At 37.0% G+C, this 25,730-nt stretch overlaps 1 protein-coding gene across 8 annotated transcripts in view; it reads right to left on the bottom strand.

The window, feature by feature from the left end:
• Positions 1-487: 487 nt before the first annotated feature.
• The window catches only part of LOC105221830 (cyclin-dependent kinase-like 1), a 55,488-nt gene continuing 30,245 nt past the window's right edge, over positions 488-25,730 (bottom strand). For 3 of the 8 annotated variants that reach the window (XM_049451484.1, XM_049451511.1, XM_049451488.1), the window contains exons 2-8: positions 10,336-10,391; positions 10,137-10,267; positions 6,259-6,544; positions 5,785-6,035; positions 1,700-1,795; positions 1,247-1,570; positions 488-1,025 (exon numbers count right to left, since the gene is read on the bottom strand). In XM_049451484.1, coding sequence (XP_049307441.1) covers positions 891-1,025; positions 1,247-1,570; positions 1,700-1,795; positions 5,785-6,035; positions 6,259-6,544; positions 10,137-10,267; positions 10,336-10,391 — 1,279 coding nt within the window. In that variant the 3' untranslated portion in view covers positions 488-890. Of the gene's footprint in view, positions 1,026-1,246; positions 1,571-1,699; positions 1,796-5,784; positions 6,036-6,258; positions 6,545-10,136; positions 10,268-10,335; positions 10,392-12,513; positions 13,030-13,600; positions 13,669-13,690; positions 14,164-19,038; positions 19,218-19,436; positions 19,756-25,730 lie in introns of those variants that run through there. The other 5 variants (XM_049451501.1, XM_049451506.1, XM_049451496.1 and 2 more) reach the window with 5 other exon arrangements.

Raw genomic sequence — 25,730 nt, 5'->3', positions numbered from 1 at the left:
GAATCCAATAACATCTTTGACTGTTAGTTTTCGATTTCCAAGCACCACTTCCTTTATTTTATTGACGTCTTGATCATCAGTTGATGTTAATCGTCCTGGACGATTTGTTGTCATCCATGTTCGACTAACATAAATTATTATCGAAGGACTTTGTCCAATATTATAAACATTTCGGCACCAAACATTTGATTCCGCACACAAAATTTAATGGAGCAGATGTCACTGACAGTCCTACCGCGCAGATTTTTAAATTAAAAAGTCTTACTATTTATTGTTCACAGTAGTATTCCAGATGGGTTTTGGAGTTGAAAGCACAAATAAAATATAAATAATTTTTTGCCGATGCAATTTTTTTAGCGTGAAGTTTCTGAAAGAAATAAATCTGAAGATTCAGCAAAAGATTTTTACTATCCACATCCATTTTCTTCGGAGTGTTTTAAAATATTACTTCCAAAATGGTAACAGTAAATGAAGGAAACGGCACGGATTACATTGATTATTACTAATTATTTATTATTGAATTTATATTTTATATTGGACATATACAGCTTTTGTTTGATACAAAAATACACATATGTATCTAAGTCAAATTAAATTTAAATCTCAATTAAAGATGAAAATCAAAACAGTTTCGAAATACTCTCCACATGCCGCTCCAACACGCCGAAAAGCGCCAATTAAGTGTTGCTGCAACTACACACCGGATGGTGGACACAAAGCAGAATGTAGTTGCAACAAGCCAACGTTGTTGGCCAACCAACCGACGCAAGCATTGTCAGCAGCCAATGTTGCCACAAGTGCCTGCTACTAGCCGGCCAGCGGCAGCCTTGTTGATATCTTTGTGTTGTTGATGTTGTTCTGTTTTGCTGGACACATGCTTGCGCAACACACTATATCGTTGGCAAATGATGTTCGGTGCGATGGAGCAATGTGGCATTCTTATTAATCGGTTGCAGCTTCACATAGTCCGCATGATGATGCGACAGCTGGGTGTTGGTCAGCAATGGAAGCGATGTGTTTGAAGTCTACACAATAAAAACAAGAAAGAGAGAGAGAGAGAGAGAGGGGGAGAAAAACGTTGAAAACGATGAACAAACTGAAAATGACACAAAGAGACGTGGCAGAAATGTGCGCCAATTTTCGTAAAAGTGCGCAAAATTGCCAGTTACTGTTACGATTGCTGCGAAATTGCTGCCACTTCTTAGCTTTGCTGTTGCTTTTTGGCAGTTTTTCATTTGGCCATTACCTTAGATTTGTCACGCGCCGCCTGCGCTGCCAGTAGCAATGGTGTTTGCTGTTGTTGTTGTTGCTGCTGCTGGTGATGTTGCGCCTGCAGCGGTGTGTGTTGCTGAGATTGTGGCTGCAATTGTTGACTATGTGGCTGTAGCATCAAATGTTGTTGCAACTGTTGTTGTTGCTGCAGCAATTGTTGTTGTCGTTGAAGTGCGGCTGCCTCGAGGCTATTAACATGCTCCAGTTCACGCTGTTTGGCCACGTAATCATCGAAGTATGAGTGTTTGATGAGCTTTTCGCAAGACCAACGCTTGGCCGGATCCTTGTCGAGGCATTTCTGCAAGGCAAACGTAAGCAATTTGTGAGTTTAATAGAGTTTCGCATATCTTCTACTATCTACAGTTTCTATTTCTTCTTCTGTTATGATTTCCTGATTTTTTGAAAAAATCGCTGTGTGTGTACTTACTTTGAGAAAGTCTATGGTGAGCGGATTTTGTAGTGATTTTGCTGGCATTTTGTCTTCGAGCGGCTCCAGCGTTGGCGGAACCGGCAATGTAATGCCCTAAAGACAAAGAAAAGTTCGCATGAACAATTGAATTATGGTTATTTGAGTCAGTCTGAGCTTTTTTGATATTCGCGAGCGGTTTTGGGTTTCTTAATTTCTTTAATGCAAAGTAAACGAATGTTGAAAAAAAAAGAAAAAATATATATCTTTTCAGCCTCAATTGTACGTAGTTTAATATATATGCATTTTCATCTTTGAAAGCTTTTCGTGTTTAAAATTTGAAAAAGAGCTCAATATGTACAGTGAAGTTTTCTCAAGAAAATTTGTGTCTCTGCTGTCTTTAGTCTATTCAGCCCACTATCTGGTTCGCTAACCGTTGGCTATCCGTTCACTAACCATTAGTTTCCTATAACCTAAAATAAATATCGAACTGACCCAATCAGTTGAATGGACTGCTGTCAAGAATGGAGAAGGGTACGCTAACTGTTCGTTAAACTTTCCCATAACCTAAAAAATCTAGCGAACATTTGAAAACCGAATTTTGCATAAGAAGAGGTCGTATAAGAAAGAACCCACTATGTAACAAAATTATTTAGATTTTGAAAAGCCAACTGACTGAATCAGTTGAATGGACTGCTGTCAAGAATGCTGAAGGATACGCTGTGAAAGTTTTGTTTTTTCCTTAGTGATGCTATGAGAATTTGTAGAAAGAAACCAAACTTTGATAACTTAGAAAAGCATTACAGCAAAGTCAAAGCTGATTGCGAACAATTTTGTGGTCAGAACAAATAATTGTGGCCTTTATGTTATTTTAGCTAATAAATATTAAATTGTGAAGCTTTGTTAAAGGAACTACTAAAAAGGAAATCCAAGTTATTCCCTATTGTACTCTATAAAGCATAGTTCAGAAGAACTATCAGTCATATAAAAATAAACCAATTATTTTTGCATTGAATTGAAGTCTTTATGTAAATTAGTTATACGATCCGAGTAAGATCACCAATGCAAGGTTTTGTTCGATAACTTTTAGACATTTCGAAGTTAATTTCATAACATCAATCTCATAGAAACCCGGGTTACTATTGACAGAAAAGTGATACCGTCGATTTTTACAAGCTTCTCTTGAGGAGTCAAGAAAAGTAGTGATAATTTGGTGTCAGAACTAGACTATAAGGTGCGTGAGATGCCCCCAACCAAGATCTTGGGGCCTTTGGTGTGCCACTATGGATGTGTGTGACTTGGCATTGTCCCGATGATACACAATTCCTTTTCAATTAGACAAAGCTATCCACTTCTAGGCTGATCTGTAAGTTCAGCCGTTGTCGTGATGGAACAAAATTCCTATTCTATTGGTGAAACCTGACTGCTTCTGGGCGATTGCTTCCTAGAAACTTTCCAATTATTGACAGAAACTGACCACGTTGTTGGTCGTATCAGTGACCCAATTCTCATCATCAGTAATTATCTTCAGAAGTTCAATTTTTTGTAATTCAGTAGCGATTCGCAGTTAGAAATTCGGTCCATGGGGTTTTTTCAAATTTACTCGTATGACAGCAAAACATTGAGCTAAATTTTATATCCAGCTTTAGTTAATTGGCTTCAGATGGTGTTTGTTTTATACTAATGTATGCCTGTAGGATCGAAGTAGTACTGACATGACGGTCGGATTCCGAACACTCGACGATTTACTTTATATTATTAACATTTTTAATGTTCGTCCTTCCAGAAGGTGTTGCATAACGTATTGGGCATCAAAATTACTGGAATGGAATCTACGAATTCTAAATTGCACATAATTGGCTATTACTGTATCAAGACCATTCACATTTTTAAACGTTCTGGTTGTGTTTTTGCTTTTACTGAAGAAAAACTGTAAAATATTGCGTACTTTCTACAAAGGCCAGCAACCACAAAACTGTTTTAGAAGTCTTTCTAATACAAAATATGAGCTATCCAAAAGCCTCATAGCGTTCACAGATTGCGCTTGTTTAACGAAAGATAAACATTATTAAAAGCATGTCTTGAAAATGAATTTGTTCATAAATAGATCTAATGTTACAATAACTACCAGAGGAGTAAAAAAAAACCCAGATAAAGCTTATTTTTTATTGTTGATTTGCTTCCTAATCGTTCCTATATCACTTAAATGGTTTTCTATTTGCCACTATTGACAAAATTTTAAACCAAAAATTTTGGTTCCTCTCTAAAAGAAAACCTTGATTCGGGGGATTCCAAAGTCATGCTTTTCGGTTTCGTGAAGTTAAGTCATACTGACTTTCAAATTTCAAAATTCATTTTTTATGTGTTTTTTAAAGTCCTGTTTACTTTGGAAATCACCTTGTATATAGACCAACTGGTTCTTAGTAATGCTCGTTGGAAGTTCAGTTTAATATGAGCTAAATTATTCGTCATACAGGACGTTCTAATCTCGACGTAGAACGTCAACGCTTTTTGTGAACTTTAAGAGCGACTTGATGTCCAATATTGATATTTAATGTAGTCCCTTAAACTGTGAAGGTCCTAAATATCTAAGAAGAGTAGCAGTATGTTGTCAACTGTCCTTAAGCCAACAAACGTCCCGCAGTCATTTCGAAGCCATGTGAGTAAAAATAAAATATTTTTTCGAACTGTAAGACTAAAATCGATCTACAAATGAAGACCGATTTACTTTATAATTCACTGTTCCTAAACGACACAATATTTTTTCCCTCTCTTTTCACATTTTTCTTCAGTAAGGTTTCTTAATTTATCCTGTAAAGATGCACAATCCAAAAACGAGTCGAAATTACTAAAATTTACTACCGTCCTGTCAGATCAACAATTGAGAGTTTAGTGGAAAAATTTGAATCCACAGGCACAGTATAAAATGTTTCCGTGCCAGTGAGACAAAAAAGAGCCAGTAGTGTCGCGAATATTACTGCCGCTAGCGCATTAATTGATGGAGATCCATAACCAGTCTCTCAAATGTAGTTCTCAAGCGTTGGCCATCTTTGTGACGTCGTTGTGGCGAATTGCGAAAAGATTTTGGCCTACATGCTGATAAGATCAAATTGACGAGAGAACTGAAGCCGCTTGACCACCAGAATAGTCGTATGTTCGTGCATTGGGCTGAACAACTTGAAAATGATCCGGATTTTCATCGAAAAATCATCTTCAGCGATGAGGCTCATTTCCGGCTGAATGGCTTCGTCAATATGCAAAATATGCGTTACTGTTCAGCATCAGTCCACACGTACTACATGAGTGAGAGATTGCGGCGTCATTGGGCCGTACTTCCTCCGTGATGATCAAGACCGGCATATTATAGTGAATTATCCGAACGGAAAATTTTTGTCTCGAATTGTATGATATGGGCTTGTACAACATGTGCGATTTGACGACTGTTGAACTTCGAATATCAAACCGTCAAAAATTGGGTTCAGTGTTTGGACTTGTGCAAGCGCGCCCGTGGTGGCCATGCAAAAGAAGTCGAATGCATACATAATGGAATCGAATATACTTTCACAGGAATAGAGAATATACCAAACCGTTTATTTACTATTATCGAAAAACTCGTTATATGGGACTTTAGTCGAGTAGGTAAGGCGGTACCATCAACATTCCATATTAATTGTAGTTCATTCGACGGAATTGTTTTTGAAGTCTGAGTCATAATGGAATTCATAAGAAAAGATATAATAAAAATAAGCTAATAAGACTGGAAGCGAGTTGTTGGTTCTTACCATCTACGAACTTCTATGAATCAAGACTTTTTGACGCAATGACAAAAATCCGAGGTTTTTAAAATAGAGGTTTAGTAATCTTAATATTAAAAGGATTAAGGGCAAAAAATTTCATGGTCAAATCTCGTTCATCTATTATTCAGTCAATATACACTAATGAACCGCCTTTAAGCCAAAATAAACTCTCTAATCTACATTAACGATACTTGACCATAGTCAGACAATTGATCAGTTTTCTTATTAGAACAATAAATATTAAAATTGCTTAAGGATATATCCTCCCTCGCTAGTACGAAAATAAATAACACTTAACACTTTGCTCACCTTAAAATATTCATTTTGTGAGAAAATCTGTATATGCCGCGGCAGCAGGTCACCTAAAGTTTTGCGTATCAAATACAGTTGGTCGACGTCGCTGCGACCGGGCCACAACGCCTCGCCGCGCACCAGCTCCGCAAAGAGACAACCGATGGCCCACACATCCACGGCGGTGCCATACTGTGTATCGCCGACAAGCAGCTCCGGCGCGCGATACCAGCGGGTGGCAACATAGTCTGTGTAATTCTCGCCAGGACCTGCAGGTGTCAAAGGAAAGAAGAAGAAAATAGTGAGATAAAATAAATATAAGTCAAATAAAAGGGAACGAAATAAATGCTTTGAAAAAAAGATGTTGCCACACAGCAGCGGGAAACAATTCAATGGTGTAAGTTGTGCGCTGTAGCACAAATGTAGGCAACTTTTTTCTGCTTGCAGCTGTATGAAGGTGCAAAATATTTTTTCCTTCCCTTTTGTACTTACTCAGCATGCGCGCAAAACCGAAATCGCACAGCTTCACTTGTCCCTGCGCTGTCAACAGTATATTCTCCGGTTTAATGTCGCGATGCAGGCAGTTCTGCTTGTGGCAATATGCCACACCCAGCAATGTTTGGTAGACGATCTGTTTGGTTAAATGCTCCGGACAGCCTTGCGGATGTCGCTCCAATTCGTGCAACACTGTCAGCTCGCAAAATTCAAATACCAAATGCAGACGTCGCTTACGCCGGAATACCTCCAGTAGTGAGACCAGATTGGGATGCTTCAGATTCTATGTGAGAAAAAGAAGAAAAACGACATCGAGATAACAGGAAACGTGCATTAGTTGTGAAATTGAAATAAATTCAAATTGAAATAAGGAAATTTCAACATTGGCGAAGGCAAACATCGCCTAACATTCGAAGAGGAATGTGCTCAAGCGATTGAGAGCGAAACATACGATATAATATATGGGAAGGTATGCATGCTTCTATTTCACTACGCAACAACAATACCTATGTGTCGCTTTCACCAGTTGTCTCTAGTTGTTCAGTGTAAATTTGTCATCAACGATTTTTAGGAGATTTGTATTGTAAGGTGGGCATCAGTTGTTGACAATATGTTGACCAAACTCGTATTGTAAAAAATATAAAAGCTCGTATGCGTTTAGACTTTGATTTGCCTCACTTTTAACTAATGGGAGTAAGAAAGAGGAGAGGTGCATAGTGAGACAATAAAAAATGCGGCTTTATAATTGGCTAATCTGATAAGTTAGAAGTTTGTAACACTCAGAAGAAAACGTCGGAGACCCTATAAGCTATATGTATGTGTAAATGATCAGCGTGACGATTCGAGTCGATTTAGCCATGTCCGTTTGCCCGCCTGTATATGCACGAAGCAATATTTCCATTTTAACAAAATTAAAAAAGAAAAAAAATTGTACGGAAATCTTTTTTACTTGACGAGATGAAATTTCCAATGCAACGACTATCTCCGAACAAATAGTTCAGATCGGACTTATTTTTCTTTAGTGGCGTAGACACCGCTTACGCGATTATAGTCGAATTTACAAAAGCGCGCCAGTCGTTCTTCTTTTTCGCTTTTTGGCCCCGATTAGAGATTCCAAGTGAACCCGGGTTCTTCTCCACCTGGTCTCTCCAACGGATTGGAGGTCTTCATCTTCCTCTGCTTCCCCCGGCGGGTACTGCGTCGAATACTCTCAGAGTTGGAGTGTTTTTATCCCTTCGAAGAACATGATCTAGCCAGCGGCGCCGTCTCATACAGTTCATCATTTCATCGACTGCGGTACTCACCGTTGCCAATGCGCAAAGGACCACAAATCTTCCACAGAATCTTTCTCTTGAACTCTCCTAAGGCATATAACAGGACGAGAATGATAAGTGACTTGTAAAATTTGGTCCTTGTCCGAGTCGAGAGAGAAGTTCACTACTGCTCAGTCCGAAGTAGCACCAAATGGCTAGAGTTAGTCTGCGATGTATTTTGAGGCTCATATTGTTGATGATGATGATGCTGTTTCCAAGAAAGGCGAAATTAACTTCGAATTCGTAGTTATGACTGTAGGGGCCAAGCCGCGAGTGCGAAAACTGTTTGTTTTATGACAGGGGATATTTTGCCTTGCCATCGTTCGCTATTCGACCCTTTTGCTTCGCTTCTTCGTTCAAATTGGAGAAAACAGAACTGACGGCCAATGATATCGATGTCATCTGCATATGGCAATACTTGTACACTCTTGAACAAGATTCTACCTTCTCTATTCAGATCTGAAAGCTCGAATTATTTTCTCCTGGAGTAGATTGAAGAAGTCGCACGATGAGAAGTCGCCTTGTTTGAAAACTCGTTTGGTATCGAACGGCTCTGAAGGGGCGTTCCCGATCCTAAAGGGGCGTTCCCGATCCTGAGGGAGCAGGAGTACGTCTTGAAACCTTCTGTAAGTCGCCGCATCTCGTCTTGCTTCTCTCTCAACCCTCGGCATCTATTCCATCCCGCAAGTATTATAGTCGATTGTAACATTGCGGGTTAGGCAATCTGTTTTTATGATGCTACTACAGCAATTATTCGACTAACATGTTAACATTTTGCTCAATATTTATTACAGGGTATTTTGCTTTTTGTTTGAAAGCTGGTTTTATTATGCCGGGTTTTTAAAGTGAAATAGACCATTAAAAGTTATACCGAATATTTTGTATAGAAACCCTAAGATTTAGAAATTATATAGACCGGGTCTATATAACACTTTAAATTGTAAAATTCTTCAATGAATTTCACAATGGGGATTATTATTTTGCCTTTGTAGGTAAAAGAGAAGTCGTGTCTTATCTATCAAGGGATGTGTTCCAGATGTCAACTAATCACTAATCACAAATCACTTCCACATTTTCTTCAGTCCATGGTAGCGTGATCAAATTGGGTGAAATGCTAGAGGTTTGAATGTTGTTCAGATACTCCCCACATCGTATCAGAGATTGTAAGTCTTTGTGTATTTTTACGATTTTATCGTGTTTTAAGAATTCCACAACTTTTATGTGGAGATTATTTAGATACATCTAAGCTTTAATAAACAAAAGACTCAAGAGTATAACTCTGTTATAATTCGTACAGTGATGAGTTACAAATAAATGATTTCGTACTAGATTTGATTGGTTTGTGGTTGGTGAATAAGAAACGAGCAGCATGCTCTGTGTTCTGCCAGACTTTACCAAGTTTTGATTGTTTCTTAGTTCCCTCATACCGCATAATCTATTGAAATTCGCATTTAGTGCAGGTTTCCTAAAAGATGATGAACCTCGTAATTGAATTGTCTCTAGTACCGCAAAGAACCAAAACAACTCTATGCGTGGCTCATTAGCTTACCAGATTAACCCAACCTAACCAAATCATGAAGAACATAGGTATGCATGTTCTACATATAAAGGGTGATTTTTTTGAGGTTAGGATTTTCATGCATTAGTATTTGACAGATCACGTGGGATTTCAGACATGATGTCAAAGAGAAAGATGCTCAGTATGCTTTGACATTTCATCATGAATAGACTTACTAACGAGCAACGCTTGCAAATCATTGAATTTTATTACCAAAATCAGTGTTCGGTTCGAAATGTGTTTCGCGCTTTACGTCCGACAAATTTTGTTCAGCGATGAGGCTCATTTCTGGTTGAATGGCTACGTAAATAAGCAAAATTGCCGCCATTTGGGGTGAAGAGCAACCAGAAGCCGTTCAAGAACTGCCCATGCATCCCGAAAAATGCACTGTTTGGTGTGGTTTGTACGCTGGTGGAATCATTGGACCGTATTTTTTCAAAGATGCTGTTGGACGCAACGTTACGGTGAATGGCGATCGCTATCGTTCGATGCTAACAAACTTTTTGTTGCCAAAAATGGAAGAACTGAAACTTGGTTGACATGTGGTTTCAACAAGATGGCGCTACATGCCACACAGCTCGCGGTTCTATGGCCATTTTGAGGGAAAACTTCGGACAACAATTCATCTCAAGAAATGGACCCGTAAGTTGGCCACCAAGATCATGCGATTTAAACGCCTTTAGACTATTTTTTGTGGGGCTACGTCAAGTCTAAAGTCTACAGAAATAAGCCAGCAACTATTCCAGCTTTGGAAGACAACATTTCCGAAGAAATTCGGGCTATTCCGGCCGAAATGCTCGAAAAAGTTGCCCAAAATTGGACTTTCCGAATGGACCACCTAAGACGCAGCCGCGGTCAACATTTAAATGAAATTATCTTCAAAAAGTAAATGTCATGAACCAATCTAACGTTTCAAATAAAGAACCGATGAGATTTTGCAAATTTTATGCGTTTTTTTTTAAAAAAAAAGTTATCAAGCTCTTAAAAAATCACCCTTTACTAACCTTTAACAGTCGAATTTCGCGCAACGCAATTTTTCTTATAGCCGGATCATCTTCCGATTCCACAAACCTTTTGACAGCCACTAAGGCGCCCGTTTCACGATCACGACATTTGTAGACGACTCCATATGAACCTAAAAGCCAAAGTAATATTTAATTGAGCAGAATATTCAGAATATTTCTCTTCAATATTAAATGATACCTTCGCCAAGTCGACTCAATTTCTCGTAGCGATCCATTTTACTGCTACCTTGAGGCCTAGGAAAATATAAATATTTTGTTATTAGCTTATTGTTTTGTTGAAATTCATAACTAGTTGATTAGTATGAATGAGAATATGTACATATATAATTTTAATATAAAGGAGATGATTTAATAAAGTGCCGTTAACTGGTTTGAAAGTGGTATGAGTTATTTGAATATACTTTATTGGTGGAACTTATCGATACGTTTTGTCTAGGTTTCCAACAATATTTTCATGCTCTTTAAATACTAAATTTTCTGCAAGTAAAAACTCGAAAATTTTCATAATATTTATACTAATTTCTTTTCCTTTTGGCATATGGATTGAAAGAATCATTTGAGAGAAAAAACATTGAAAATTGGGTTGTGACTTTATTAACGATATTATTCTACACGACTTGCACTCCTGCTCTCTAAGAGTACTCATCAGCAACTCGGTATAAGGGGACTGTGGAACGGTAGTTCAAGCTCCTTACGTACAGCTGCAAAAAAAACTATTGTTTTTCCGGAAAAGTCGAAAAAACGGCTGGTTCAATGAGGAATGTCGTGTAGAAGAGGAGAGAAAGCAAGCAGTCTAGCCCGCAATGTTGCGATCGAACACAACACGAGCGAGGTGGAAATCTACCGATAGCTGAAGAGAGAAGCGAGACGCACATGCAGACAAAAATAGAAAGAAACCGAGATGCGTGAGTATAAAGAAACTGGCCGACAGGGGTAATCCTTGAAAATTCTTGTATGACCTAAAGGGCTGATTCGGAATCTGATGTTTAGAGCATATTGAATTTTTGGAGGATTTTCTTCAGATGGAAATATTCCATTGCCTGACAATGATGGGGAGCATTAGCTTCTTTACAAGATATGGTCGGATGAAAGCATGCTCGACAATTGGAACCTAAGTGTGCTCCGCCCAATCCCCGAAATGGAGGAACTCACAATATGTGCCAATTAGTGTGAGATAAGGCCTCTAAATATCGTATATAAGGTCCTATCGAGAGTAGTGTGTGAAAAACTGAAGCCCACCGTCTTCAAACTGATTGGACCTAATCGGCGAAGCTTTAGGCCGTCTCCGAGGTTACTTCATTGTATGGCTGAGGAAAATAGTCCGAGCTGCAGAGCTAAATAGAGAGTATCTCCTGCCATCAAACAAACATTTGACGTATTCATTATTTGGTTCTCACGTCACTGTTGACAGTCATAACTTCGAAGTCGTAGATAATTTGAACCAGTATTAACACCAACAACAATGAAAGCCCCGAAATCTAGCGCAGAATAACTCTTGTTAACAGGTGCTACTTCGACGCCCCAACGCCCTGGGTCACACCGTCTTTCTTGTGAACAGCTACCTAACCAAGGCCGGAATCTTAGCGCGTCCGGAACCACCCTACAGCCCATATGTGGCCCCAATAGATTGCAGAGAGGATCCAAGCAGCATGCACCTCTGCTGTCAAGGCTTTTCCGGAGAATGCTTTCCGTGACGCCTTCAATGCTTGGAAATCGCGCTGGTAACGCTGCATCGACGAAGAAGGAGTCTTTTTTGAAGGTTTTTAAAGAATTGTAACGATTGGTTTAATTCATTTTTTAAATCCGCTCAGTCCTATTACTTTCCGGAAAAACCTATACGACGATATTAACTTAGTTTAGCGAAGTAAGAGACAGCGGCTACTCTGGCTAGGTCATGTCGTCTGAATGAATGAAAATATTTAGCTCTAAGAGTATTTGGCACAGTACCCGCCGGGTGAAGCAGCAGAGGAGAAAGACCTCTACTCCGTTGGAAAGACCAGGTGGAGTAGATCTGACTACACTTGGAATCTCGAACTGTCGCCAAACAGCGAAAAGAAAGAACGGCTGGCGCGATGTTGTAAGCCCGGCTAAGCGGTGCTTACACCAATAAAGCAGAAAAAGAAGAAGCTTTGTATTGAAATTAAGAATCGTAGGCGTTAAATTAACGTTCAATATTCTTTAAAAATTTTGTTTTATTCAGCAAAGTAGTCCATTGTTTCTATAACCATAAAAAAGACATGGCGTTTCACAAATTTTACACAGTAATATTAATCAATTATATATTGCCACTCGTTCTTATTTAGTTTTACGTATATCATCACAGAATTGCAGGTAAATCTGAAAAGTTATTAATTACCTTAAGCTCAAACTTGGGCCACGCAGCAAATTGGAGCGGCGCGTTGGAACTTCTTTGCGTGGCAGCATTTTATAAGAACACATTAAATGATTTATATGTTTTTGTGTAAGCAATTTGTGAAATTGTATGTGTGCAATAATCAATTAAACGGTGATTGATATCAATAAATAGCGTGTAAAGCGTAAAAACTGCAAGCGTTCTTGTGTATGTACAGCGATTTTTCGATTAATCCGTTATGAAATGCAAATTTAATGGCGGTTGAAATGATGGAATCGATGAGCGCAGCAGCAAAGCTTATGATTTAAGCAAAAAGTTATAGAAATAAGTTGTAAAAATATTATAAAAAGAAGAAAAAATATAAACTTGGAGAGCACCGAAGTTATAGTACCCTTCACAGGTGAATTTCTTATAAAAAGGAGGTTATAAAAAGATTTTTTTATATTTTATTTGTTCAGTTTGTAGAGCAGCCATATGTTCTGGTGCAGCGATCTGAATTATATGTTTGAAGATTACACTGTTATCTTAGATAATAACTCGTGACAAATTTTATGAAAATTAATTGTCAAATGCAAAAGTGTTCCTTACGAGAACTCAACTTTAATAGGTCAGTTTTTATGGCAGCTATATGGCTATGGTGGTCTGATCTGAACCATTTTTTCAAGAGAAGTACTATTGCTTCGGCGTCGATTTTGATCAGTTTTTATGGCAGCTATATGTTATAATGATTCGATATAGTTGGTTTCGTCAATAAGCAGATTCTTGAAAAAAAGGCTGCATACCAGATTTCAGATCGACATCGCGAAAACTGAGGGCGTAGCGTATATATAGACAGGCGGACGAAGGAACAGACGGATATGGCTAAGTCGACTTGGCTCGTCCCACTGATAATTTATGTATATATTATACTTCATAAAATCTCAAATTTCTGAGTGTTACCAAACTTAATATACTCTGTTCAGGGTATATATACATACATATGAAAAAGAGCGAAGAGAATTATATGAATTGCTATTTTGCGGCCAAAAAATGTTGAGAAAAAATTTAAAATTATTTTTCCATGCACTAAAGACCTAAAGTATTTATTTACAGCAGTTGAAGTTGTAAGCTGCTTGCACGATTTGATTGCTATTTAATACTTTAGCTTACACACACACATATATAAGAAATATGCGCTCACACATATATAACACAACGGTATTTTATTGATAAATGCATATATTGCAGGTTACAGTTAGTTAACACAAACAGCTGCGCACCGGAAAAATCAATAATTCACATAGTTTTTTCATAAGCGCAAAGAAAGTCGGAAAATTTCTGAATCACATATGGCTTTTCGGCATTTCAATGTCGTTAATGTCAGCGATTTACGAAAGGTGATTGAACTGCTTTGGTTGCAACTCGGTTAGTAGTGGTGTGGGTTGTCCACCAACCGCAGTGGTTAGTAATAAAATAATGCTGTTTTAATTGCACACTACTTCTGCCACACAAACACGACCGCAACATATACACACACACAAACGAATATCGCACTTCACTTGGCGTTTGTTATGTGACCGTAAAATATTTTCGCCTTCCTTTGCAGACGTTAAACTAGCGGTTTAGTGGCGTACAACAAACCACACAGCTGTTGTTTGTGATTTATACTGTTGCTACTTTTGCGCCTGCAGGTATGCTACACCTACTGCTTTGCTTGGCCAGCTGCCGCTGTTGCTATATTATTCAATCCATTTTGCGCGCGTTTGTATGTATGTGTATGTGTGGTGGTACCGTTATTACTTGTGTCCTTTAGTTATATATTAAATAGGGTTGCTGTTGTTTTTGTTTTGTTTTGTTTGCTGCTTTCGACAGCGCCGCGTATCGTAGCAATCGTTGCTGTGATAGCTTCAACCACAACAAATCGTTAAGCTATGCGGTGGCGGTGCGATGGTAGTGCGGTGGAGCGCATTCAGCTGCTCTGTGTTGTGCTTTTGCTTTGCTTTATGAAGGCGTGCACGTTTGTTCTTGTTTTTTATTCATGAATATGCCAAGCTTTAGCTTGAATTGCGCAGCATTTATGGCACAATTGGTTGTATTTGTTTTTGCTTTTTTTGGGGTAATTGGTTTCAATCGAGTTATTTTCCATAAATTGAACATGCTAATTAACGGTGAATTGGAAATAGACATTTATGGCACTTAAAGTCCGATAACAACGAAAGAGAGACGAATAGACTAGTATTGGCTCGCTTAGTGAAAAATTGGAACGCATTGAAGGCGAAAATTGTAAATGGGATTTCATCTATCATGAGTATATATGTATCTATATATGTAAGCTTAGGTCGAGGGGTTGATGTAAAATCGATGAATTTCACTTGGACGGATCCTTTAAGTATAAACTCTTAAACCAGATCCTCAGCGATTGACAAATCGTATTCCCCTTACCACAAATCTATTAACACGGTTTATATCAATACCATAAACTTCGCTAGGTTTGCCATAGGTGTGCCTACCGAGATGTTTTAGTCTCATTCTGGCAAAAGCTGGGCAATAGAGAAGAAAGTAACATGATGATTTTCCTTGCTTTCCTTAATTTTTTTCACTCAGCTTTGGCGAAGAGTGTACGTCATATACCCATTTATGTCTATTGGGAATCATTTTCTCGTTGAAAAATTTGCTTCAAGAAAAGAGTCTGAAAATCGACTCCCCTTTGCCAAATGGGACTGGGGTTTCTAAAAGAGTGGCATTGAAAATTTGCCTTCGCTATGGCAAAAAGTTATCGGATAAAATACTGCATGTTAGACCTAAATCTGATCATGGTTTGTCAGTCATCTATGGTAAAACTATGCTAAATAAAACCTTCTACTATATTTATTGAAAAAATAGTGAAATTATTTATTTTTAATAATGGATTTCTAGATACTAGACCTAACGCTTGTAGTTACATAATTATAAATGCAGAAGTGTGTGATAATGGTTTAAATCAAAGTTCTTCATGTGGATTCCATCTTCTTTTTCTGACAATCAGGGTCTAAAGGTAGGTATAGGTTGAAGTTTTTTCCTTGACGTAGTTCGAACAAGAATGTTTCAGCGGATAGTCCGCATATGCATACGAATATAGCGGCGAAGAACGAGGTAATTACCGGAGAAGACTGAAGGATGTGTATGGTTTCCAGAAATGGAAGTGACACCTATTTTACCACAGATGTAAATATGGACTTTTGAGAATAAGTTCATAAAGGAAAGTATCGATATTTCAGTATCGAAGACAACTGTCTTCAATAAAAAAATTGTATTTCATACAAAGTTGCTTTTCTAACGATGCGAACGTTTCAGTCTGTTTCAAATTTTAACTTTTAATTGATGTCAACTTAGATTTAGTATAGTCACCGGTCTGGAGTAACAAGGAAATAGAAGAAGTACTGTAAAAGGCATTTATTATTGAAATACAAATTTTTATTATTTCATTCCAAAAGCTTTGTTTTGTATTTAAGATTAAAGATACCGCTAAGGCAGACTTTCATTTATGAACTTATTGACTTTTACTAATTGTTTGATGTGGTAACAATATAAATATGTATAAAGACTATATACCTACGACTATATCTGCTTTGATCCCTTTTACTATGCTTCCTGCTGCCTCAAGCTATTTCGTGATATGAATTGTATAGATACTAGATAAAGTGGAATCGCTGATGCAATGCTACTCAGTTTGTAAAAACGGAAATCATTTTCTGATAGCTTTAGGTTTCGCTGTTTCTTTGCAGTCTAGCATTAGACGGTTGGCTTCAGGCAAGCTCAGTAGAACTTTCAAAGTTCAGCTTGCCATGTTTGGAGGAATTTTAAATAAACGATGATGCTTAAAGTGTTGGTGAAAGAAATTGTCAAAATTTTTTAAATGATAACAAATGGAAACATCTTGAGACTCTCTTTTTGACTGCCCAGTATTTGATACAATGAGGTTAAAAAGCAAAAGCCGAGCAAATTGACTGAGACTGACTTTGAAATTGACAACAAATTTGTAATAAGCTTAAAGCTCTTTGCTTTTAGATGAGGGCTTTTTGAGCTAGAAGTTTCTAGTTTCTCTAGAAACCGTGATCTTCATCGCTTTCATCAGATTTGAAACATACCTTACTTGACCTATGACGAAACTGTGAACATACGTAGTCAAGAGCAGCTGGATCATTTCTATATGAGAAAACATTAAATTCGATAGTGGATTAGAAAGTGCATTCTTATGGTTGGATCTTTGGGTTATATCAGTGCGGAGCACACTGTGTTCAATTTGAACAGACTTAGCAAATAGGATAGCAAAAGCAATTCATAATTCAGGCATTTAGAAACTTTTTGCATGAACATATTCAAAATTAAACTTCAAGTACAATCTCTTGGATTCTTATACCGACAAATACGTTTTCGTCTTCATCCGTAAATAAAATTTTCACTGTATAGAATAGTTTATTATATGAATAATATCTTCCATAAAATCACGTATAGGATAAATGTTCTGCGGACCATGCCGCATTCATTAAGAGACTATGGGTCTAAAACCGGTTTCAACCAACGATTTTTAAGACGAAGTTTAAAAAGTATGAAAAATCGGTTGTATGGGTAATATGTGTTATAGTGTCTGATCTAATAACGTTTTAAATTTGAATTATCTATATTTCGACATTGGAAACGTTAAATACCATTCGGAAAGTGACAGATATTCACTAAAAAGTCTAAAATTTACGAAATGGGTCGCTATTCACTATTCTACAGTTCGCAGATTGGGCAGAAGATCGTTTGACCGATGATGGTCAATTTTACCGAAAAATCATCTTTTCGGACGAGGCTCATTTCCACCTCGATGGTTACGTTAACAAGCAGAATTGAAAACCCGCACGAATCGTCGAGAAGCCAATGCACCCAGCACTAATCATTGTATGGTGCGGATTTTGGTCTGGTGGAACCATCGGCCCATTTTTCTTCGAAAATGAAGAAGGAACCGCCGTTCGCCGTGGTGAGCGATATCGCGCAATGTTAACCGAATTTTTCTTCAAGCAAATTGAAGAGGAAGACTTGGACAACATTTGGTTCCAGCAGGACGGCGCTACGTGCCATACAGCAAACGCTACACTCAATCTTTTACGCCATATCTTCGAAATTTAAAATTTTATATGGCCCACTCTATATAATTAATTTTATATAATTTAATTCTGAATTCAGTTAACTATTAAAATCAACAATTTATGAATAATATAATAACTAGCTAGTTGCATGAACACATATTTAGTTGAAATCTAACACAATAAATAACAATTTGTGACATAGTGTTATAAAAAAAATTTATTTGTTCTCAGCAGACACAAAACATATCGAAATGATTTTTCAAAAACAGTGCTTGAAAATTTGTTTGGTCACTTGAAAGCCACTCCGCGCTTAAATCGTCGAATAATAATAGAAAGAACACTTGCAGTAAGAGAAAAGTCCTTGCCATCCACGTTATTATTTACAGTGGCTCGGATAAAGTTATAAAATCCATGCTGAAACTCAATCAAGGAAAAAAAGACTACTAAAAGATTAAAATGATGGGCATTATCTAGGTTTTCTTCTAATTTCAACGGCGAGTAGGTATTTTCCGGAGAATCTTATACTCCTATGACAGATGTTATAACGTCCAAGCTAGTGGCGGTATTTTCGAAATATGAAATTTATGTTTTTTTCAAATATGCGATTATGATGCTTATAGCATCTGCCGCACAAGCTCAAGCGATACATGTTATAGAGCATTGAAGTGAAAAGAAGGCGTTGATGGTGCCATTGCTATTACATTTTTAGGGCCTTAGTTATTGAAATTACCAACGAAATTAACATAAATTTTATTTTGAAATTCGAAAACAGATAATTTGGGTTTTAGAGGCTAAAACAGAGATATTAAATTTTCATTTAAGAATCAATTTATCAACAAAAACTAGATTGGTCGAATCCCAGAAGAGTTTTTAACCCTAAACAGGCTTCGATTTTTTGTCCCTATCTGCAAAACACGACGATTGTTAGTCAAATCGACTAATAAAGCACGTTCAGGGGTAAAGAGTAATTTTATATAATTTGTTGAGTTTCATAAAAAAGAATAAATATTGTAAGTATATAGCAAAAGTGTCAAAATGAATGGAGAACAGTCAGTGGGTTAACTTGCTACGGAAAATATGTATATAGCGGCCATTTACGACCGTAAGGTCTACACTTAATTTTCCTGTATTCGAATTTCTTATTTTATTTTATGAGATTTTTGACTAGTAAAATCCGATTTCAAGCCACTGTAAAAATTAATTTTGCGAGCGTAGTATATTTACACATAAATCAATGCACTCATTTTATGTTTATTTAGTCTTAAAAATGATTTTAGAAAGTGAAAATCGTTTTGTTGAAAGTTCGTTTCAACAATTTTTATTTATCAACAACTATAAAGAGTAATTAATTTCAGCAGGCTTTAACTAATTTCTTAGAAATTCTTAGTTTAATTATATGGTAATTAAAAAAAATATTGTTATTTTTCATTTACACAACCTTTTCTTTCTAAACTGGCGAGCTTGTGTCATTCGTGGGCAATATTTATATGTGTTTAGTAAATAGTGAAATAACACAATTGACAATGAGTTGAGCACTTTTTTGAACACAGAGTCGTTGATTAAGTATGCACCAAACCGATTAGCCCGATCAAGATCGGAGCGATAAGTTGCAACTCTTCCGCGTGTTAAACGGCAACTGGAGCAGTCAGCTGCTTTATTACCTCATTATATTACGGCATAGAATTAAAAACTCAATAGGTCATATTTGCACGCATGGAAAATTGTACGAATATATATATAAATATATATGTGTGTATGTATGTCATGTACAAGCAGACATTTAGGCGCTTACGCATTTGGTAAAGTTATATGGTTTAAAAATAGCTATCTGCTTACCGTCGCAGCGAAAATAATTTCGAGAGCTCAAACATGTTTCTTTTCCACTGTTTTTTTTTTTGTTTGTTAACAATATGAACAAAATATGTTATTAAGGCACGTCACACGTAAATTGCACTAAAAATAGTAGCCAAACTTGCTGTTGCCGAAAATTTTCGAATAAGTCTTGTGACGTCAAAGCGAACGAAAGCGCTTGCTGGCATATGTAAAAATCTAAAAATGTACAACAATTGCGTTTTTTGTTATGTTTTTATCGACCGTCCGACAATGCGACCAAACGACCGATCAACTCAAGACGACTATACGGAATGTCCTTTCGCCAAAGTCCAAGAGTGCTGACGTTATACGCTATTGAAGCGTGCTGCTGAAGTATATAAATACAACAACAAGCCATTGTGCAAACAAAAATTATTGTATTTACCAAGACAAGGGGTGTTTGTGGTGGGCAGACTGTGTATGTGTGCGAGCATGTGTGTGTGGCGAGTGGTAAGTGGCGCTAGTCATATGGGGCCAACTGCTTGTGTACTGTATTCCAGCGTTAATTAATGTGATTGTGTGTGTACTTCAATAAATAAGTGTGTGTGTCTGTTAATTTCAACATGCATATGGATATGTATGTTTGTATGTGTTTTCCCCTCTGTAATGTTTGGTTGGCCGCATACATGCAATTGTTGAATTTCAATTAGTACAAGTTACTCATACGCCATGTAGCACCATGTGCTGTGCATATCTCCAGCTGCGTGTTGACATTTGTTGCGAATTCCACACATATGTATACATATATGTATATATATAACTACTTATGCAGTTTGCTTATAGCTAATAAGACTTTAGTCCATTTAACCTCGCTGCTCTTGCAATTCTTGGCATTGCAGTTTGGGTCACAGGCGCCGTCGTCGCACGTGCGTACCAGGCATTAAAGTCTGAGCGCTGCAGTTGCGAATGCGTGTTTATTTTGCTTTTAGCTTATTGTTTTTTCGTGCAATATTTTTTCAGTTAATTAACTTGAAGTTTTGTTTAATAACAAGTTGCATGCGTGAGAAAATGCGCGAAGTAATTATACGCTTGCACGCATGGAAATTGCATAAAGACCCACGAGAGTTAGTATGCAGCTAAAGCAGAAATGGTGCGTGAGCTGTGCAGTAGCGGATTTTCTAACGGCCGCTGCATAAAAGTTTAAAACACCTCATTTGCTGAAATCCACATTTTATCGTTCTAATAAATATTTTGCTAGAGAAAGGCGAAAAATATAGTACCTTATCGATTGTGGTGAAAATGGTATACCCAAAACACAGATTATTATCTCCAACAGAAAAAAATTACAGGCTCAGTCTCTCAATTCCTAAACTGAGTGCATTAAACGTCAATTTAATATTTTCTACCAATGCGATGAACTACTTTGTTGTCATAATAAAACATGTCAAAACCAGTATTGCAGGGCTAACTTCGGTTGTATACGAATTTTTCATACCTTATCAAGAATTAAAACTGGTCAAGTATGTATCTTTAGGTGCAAATCAATGTATGTATATAAAAATAAATATATAGAAAGGAATGTTGTGAAGAATTCAAAATTAATTTTTTAGGAAATCGTGAAAGGACTAACAGGCCAATTGAAAAGTCCTCGCCGCCATCGTTTTCACTGACTTGTGACCGATGCTCTGTCTTAACGAAACAGCCCGGTTTTCTTTCATCGTCCTTCAAACGGTCTCACATACTTAATACTAAATATGTAATATTCGCTGTTGTTGGTCTTTATTTTTTCAAGGTAGTCCATAAATATTATTTGATGTGTATCCCAAAATACAAACGCCATAACCTTGCTTTCCACGCTTCGGAGCAGATTCATCGGGCGCAGTCCACTCGGATGAATACGGAGTGGCATGATGGAGCCATGCTATCGCGAACGACTTCACTTTATGGACGTCCGAAATTATTTTGCAGACTTTTCTTAGCAGCAGCCTCTTTAAGACGTCCACTGTCTTCATTGCCCTTTGTGCTCCTAATTCAAGTTTATAAAACCACTTTTCCATGGGTGATTTCCATGGTGGAGAGTCCAAAGTTGATCAACCGAAACTTGGCTTGAATGGTATTTTTTCTCCCAAAAGAATATAATTTACAAACTAATAATTCGACTGTCGAATTCATATACGCGCCTTTTGAAGGCCAGAGCTATATAAAATTCATATGGATTTAATTCTAGTATCGCTATCTATCATCTATCCTTGTTTCACGCCGTGGACGAAATTTTATAAAGAAGACACTCTGACAGACGTACGTGGCATAAAAGTCTGCTTAAATAGCCATTCTGTATGTCAAATTTAATGCATCTGGCGCATTTGAATATTAGCTTTTAAAACACCAGTTTGTGGGAAGTGATGGTCGTTTTCTGAGTTAACTTTTTTTGACACAACCACAGAGGTGTCAAAAAGATATGTCCTGTGAAAATTTGGGTGTTATACAGTATATACACGTATAAGAAGGCTGGTTCAGACGGATAGCAATTTGCGATCGAAATTGAGAGTATACAAGTGCATATGGTTGGAGATACTGTCGTAGTCGGATATACTGACTCAATATCAGTAAACATAATTCTATCTATGGTGTTTTTTTTTTTTGATAGAACTGAAAAAATATAAAAAATAGGTGAATAACGACACACACCACCTCCTCGTCGGTTTTAAACACGCCTATATGCCGCAATGCCAGAATTTGGTATCCTCGAAAAGGTAGTATGGTTGTGTAATCTAATGTTGACCAACATCAAAAGCTCCATCAAGATCGGGAGGGTTCTTTCCGAGCCGTTCGATACCAAACGATTTTCAGACAAGACGACAGCCTATCGTGCGACTTCTTCAATCTATTTCTGGAGAGCTGTAGAGCTAAATGGAGAAGGTACAATCTTCTATAAGAGTGCACAGCTGCTGGCGTACGCCGATGATATTGATATCATGCGACTCAACAACCGTGCTGTTTATTCTGTTTTCTCCAGACTGGAGAAGGAAGCGAAGCAAATGAGTCTGATAGTGAAAAAGGACAACACGAAATATCTCATGTTATCAAAGAAACAATCGTCGCATTCGCGACTTGGCTCACACGTCGATGTTGATAGTCGTAACATTAAGGTCGTAGATATTTTTAAATATCTTGCAATTAACATCAACACCAACAACGCAATCCAAAGCAGAATAACTCTAGCCAACAGGTGCTATTCCAGACTGAGTAGTCAATTAAAAATTAAAGTTCTCTCTCGATGAACAAAGACCAAACTCTACAATGAAGAAGAAGAATAACGAGTTTTTGGAATAAATTTTTTCACAAGTTCGGTACTCAAATCAATTAACAATATCGAAACCCCTTTCAGGATTTTCTTACTTCGGCTCAAAAATTATATTTTGTGTAATGTTTAGAGGAATCTAAAAGCAATTTATTTTAGCAGATATATATTTATTCAAACTCTAACACCGCTTAGAATTATTTAATAAACCTACATATAAATCAAATAATTTTCCAATAGTAATTGGCTGACTTAGTAAATTATATGTCATAAATATAAATGAATCTCAAGTTTTCAAATTTGGAATTAGAACAACGTTACACCAGATGGCTTATAATCAGGAAATACTTAAGTGGCGCAGAAAATTGCTGGTTATTGTCGAGCAAGAGGCCAAGAAGGCAAACGCCACGAGTACAAAATTGGCTGCATGCCGAGCACGAATTTTAGGCGCACAAACACAACTAACCAAAGTGTATGGTAGTAAGGGTAAGCAAAGGAAAGTGCTTGTAGTATATATATATATATGTATATTTCCGTATATTTAATGAGTTGTGCACCGCAAATAAGTTTGTAATCATTTGCCTCGCGGTCACCGTTTCACATTTATAACACTTTAGCATGCGGTCGGTTGCCTTCTGTTTCACACTCAGCCACAAATATATATATGTATATATGTATAATAAACAACAACATATATAAATGAAATAAACAGAACCTCTTTGTAATATCCATATCAGTTGCGGCGTATAGTGCGGTCGGCTTTTGACCTTTGTGTGAAAATTTTGTGGGCATTGTTTACATGTAAATTTATTGCATGCATCGCATACATACAAATAGTCGTCGTTTTTTTGCTGACTGTTAGTTGCTGAAGTATTTATTTTCATGGTTTGTACTTATGTCTGAGCTCTGTTTCACGCCTGCTTTTGTATTATTTAGAAAATTTATTTCTCACACTTTTAAGTTGCCTGCTTTTAGGCGGTCAATAGCTGTGGCGCCCCTGTGGAGCTTTGTGCTACATTTCATTGTATTGTTGCTACTTAGTGTTACTTTTCCGTTAAGTGTTTTACTCACATTCCACATTTCATTGCTATATTTTAGCGCTATTAAAGTTATTTGATTTGCATAATTATACAGTCAACCAAATGAATTTCACTTTGTTTGGTGGTTTCTAGTGTTTTATACGAGTGAAAAATATTCTGGTAAGGTATAATATTTTAGTATATTCATCTAAGGAATGCTCACATAATTTGTTGAAAAGAATATTTAAGCAGATGTATGATATTCTCTTTTTATGAGAGCAAAGCGCATTTATGAGTCTCGATTTAAATTACGCATCTATACAAACAAATATATACAGACCGAAGACATGCAAATCTTTTTGTAAGTAGTTCTAACTTTTTAAATTCCTCGACAGATATTTAGAAGGTTCGTTTCTGCATATAGATAGTATTTGCAGATTGCTCAGAGGTTATTTAGACCTTTAGCATGTAAACGGTGCATTGATCCTCACAAATAACGGGTGATTTTTTTGAGGTTAGGATTTTCATGCATTAGTATTTGACAGATCACGTGGGATTTCAGACATGGTGTCAAAGAGAAAGATGCTCAGTATGCTTTGACATTTCATCATGAATAGACTTACTAACGAGCAACGCTTGCAAATCATTGAATTTTTATTACCAAAATCAGTGTTCGGTTCGAAATGTGTTTCGCGCTTTATTTTGTTCAGCGATGAGGCTCCATTTCTGGTTGAATGGCTACGTAAAATAAGCAAAATTGCCGCATTTGGGGTGAAGAGCAACCAGAAGCCGTTTCAAGAACTGCCCATGCATCCCGAAAAATGCACTGTTTGGTGTGGTTTGTACGCTGGTGGAATCATTGGACCGTATTTTTTCAAAGATGCTGTTGGACGCAACGTTACGGTGAATGGCGATCGCTATCGTTCGATGCTAACAAACTTTTTGTTGCCAAAAATGGAAGAACTGAACTTGGTTGACATGTGGTTTCAACAAGATGGCGCTACATGCCACACAGCTCGCGACTCTATGGCCATTTTGAGGGAAAACTTCGACAACAATTCATCTCAAGAAATGGACCCGTAAGTTGGCCACCAAGATCATGCGGATTTAACGCCTTTAGACTATTTTTTTGTGGGGCTACGTCAAGTCTAAAGTCTACAGAAATAAGCCAGCAACTATTCCAGCTTTGGAAGGACAACATTTCCGAAGAAATTCGGGCTATTCCGGCCGAAATGCTCGAAAAAGTTGCCCAAAATTGGATTTTCCGAATGGAACCAACCTAAGACGCAGCCGCGGTCAACATTTAAATGAAATTATCTTCAAAAAGTAAATGTCATGAACCAATCTAACGTTTCAATAAAGAACCGATGAGACTTTGCAAATTTTATGGCGTTTTTTTTTTTAAAAAAGTTATCAAGCTCTTAAAAAATCACCCTTTATTATCTTAGAGAAATTTGGAAACATTGTACATGAACTCCAGTCTCAAATGGCGTATTAATTAACAGCAGTGAGAAAAAGTTTCTATAGTGTATTTAGAGCCATTTTAGTATTATATAAAAAACTTTATCAACAATTAAAGTTTGGATTAGTCCCTCGTTTGCTATTTGTGTAATTTTTTTTGGTTTTTGGACTTGAGATATTTATTTATTTTATTAAAAGTCTTTTCCTCGTCACACATTTTTATTTGCGGTTCCTCGTGTAAATTGGCTACAAGATCAAGGGATTCTAATTTTTCTTTTTTCTAACATAATTATAGATAATTAAATACTGTAAATTTACTTTACTTGGTACCTTGATAAATACAATATCTTTCCACAAAACTCTTAAATAATTATTGCTCCATACTAGATAATAAGAGTAAGCGGCAATAAACGGAACACTAAGGAAGACAACAGTTAACCATCCCACATTCGTTCCTAAAAATAGAAGATCGCAATTTCAGCGTTTTTTTTTTTTTAAAACGTTATCAAGCTCTTAAAAATCACCCTTTACAAGTAT

The sequence above is a fragment of the Bactrocera dorsalis genome, chromosome 1, assembly GCF_023373825.1.
Source record: "Bactrocera dorsalis isolate Fly_Bdor chromosome 1, ASM2337382v1, whole genome shotgun sequence".
NCBI lineage: Eukaryota > Metazoa > Arthropoda > Insecta > Diptera > Tephritidae > Bactrocera > Bactrocera dorsalis.
The sequence above is the reverse complement of the archived record's forward strand: the minus strand, read 5'-3'. Positions and strand labels throughout refer to the sequence as shown.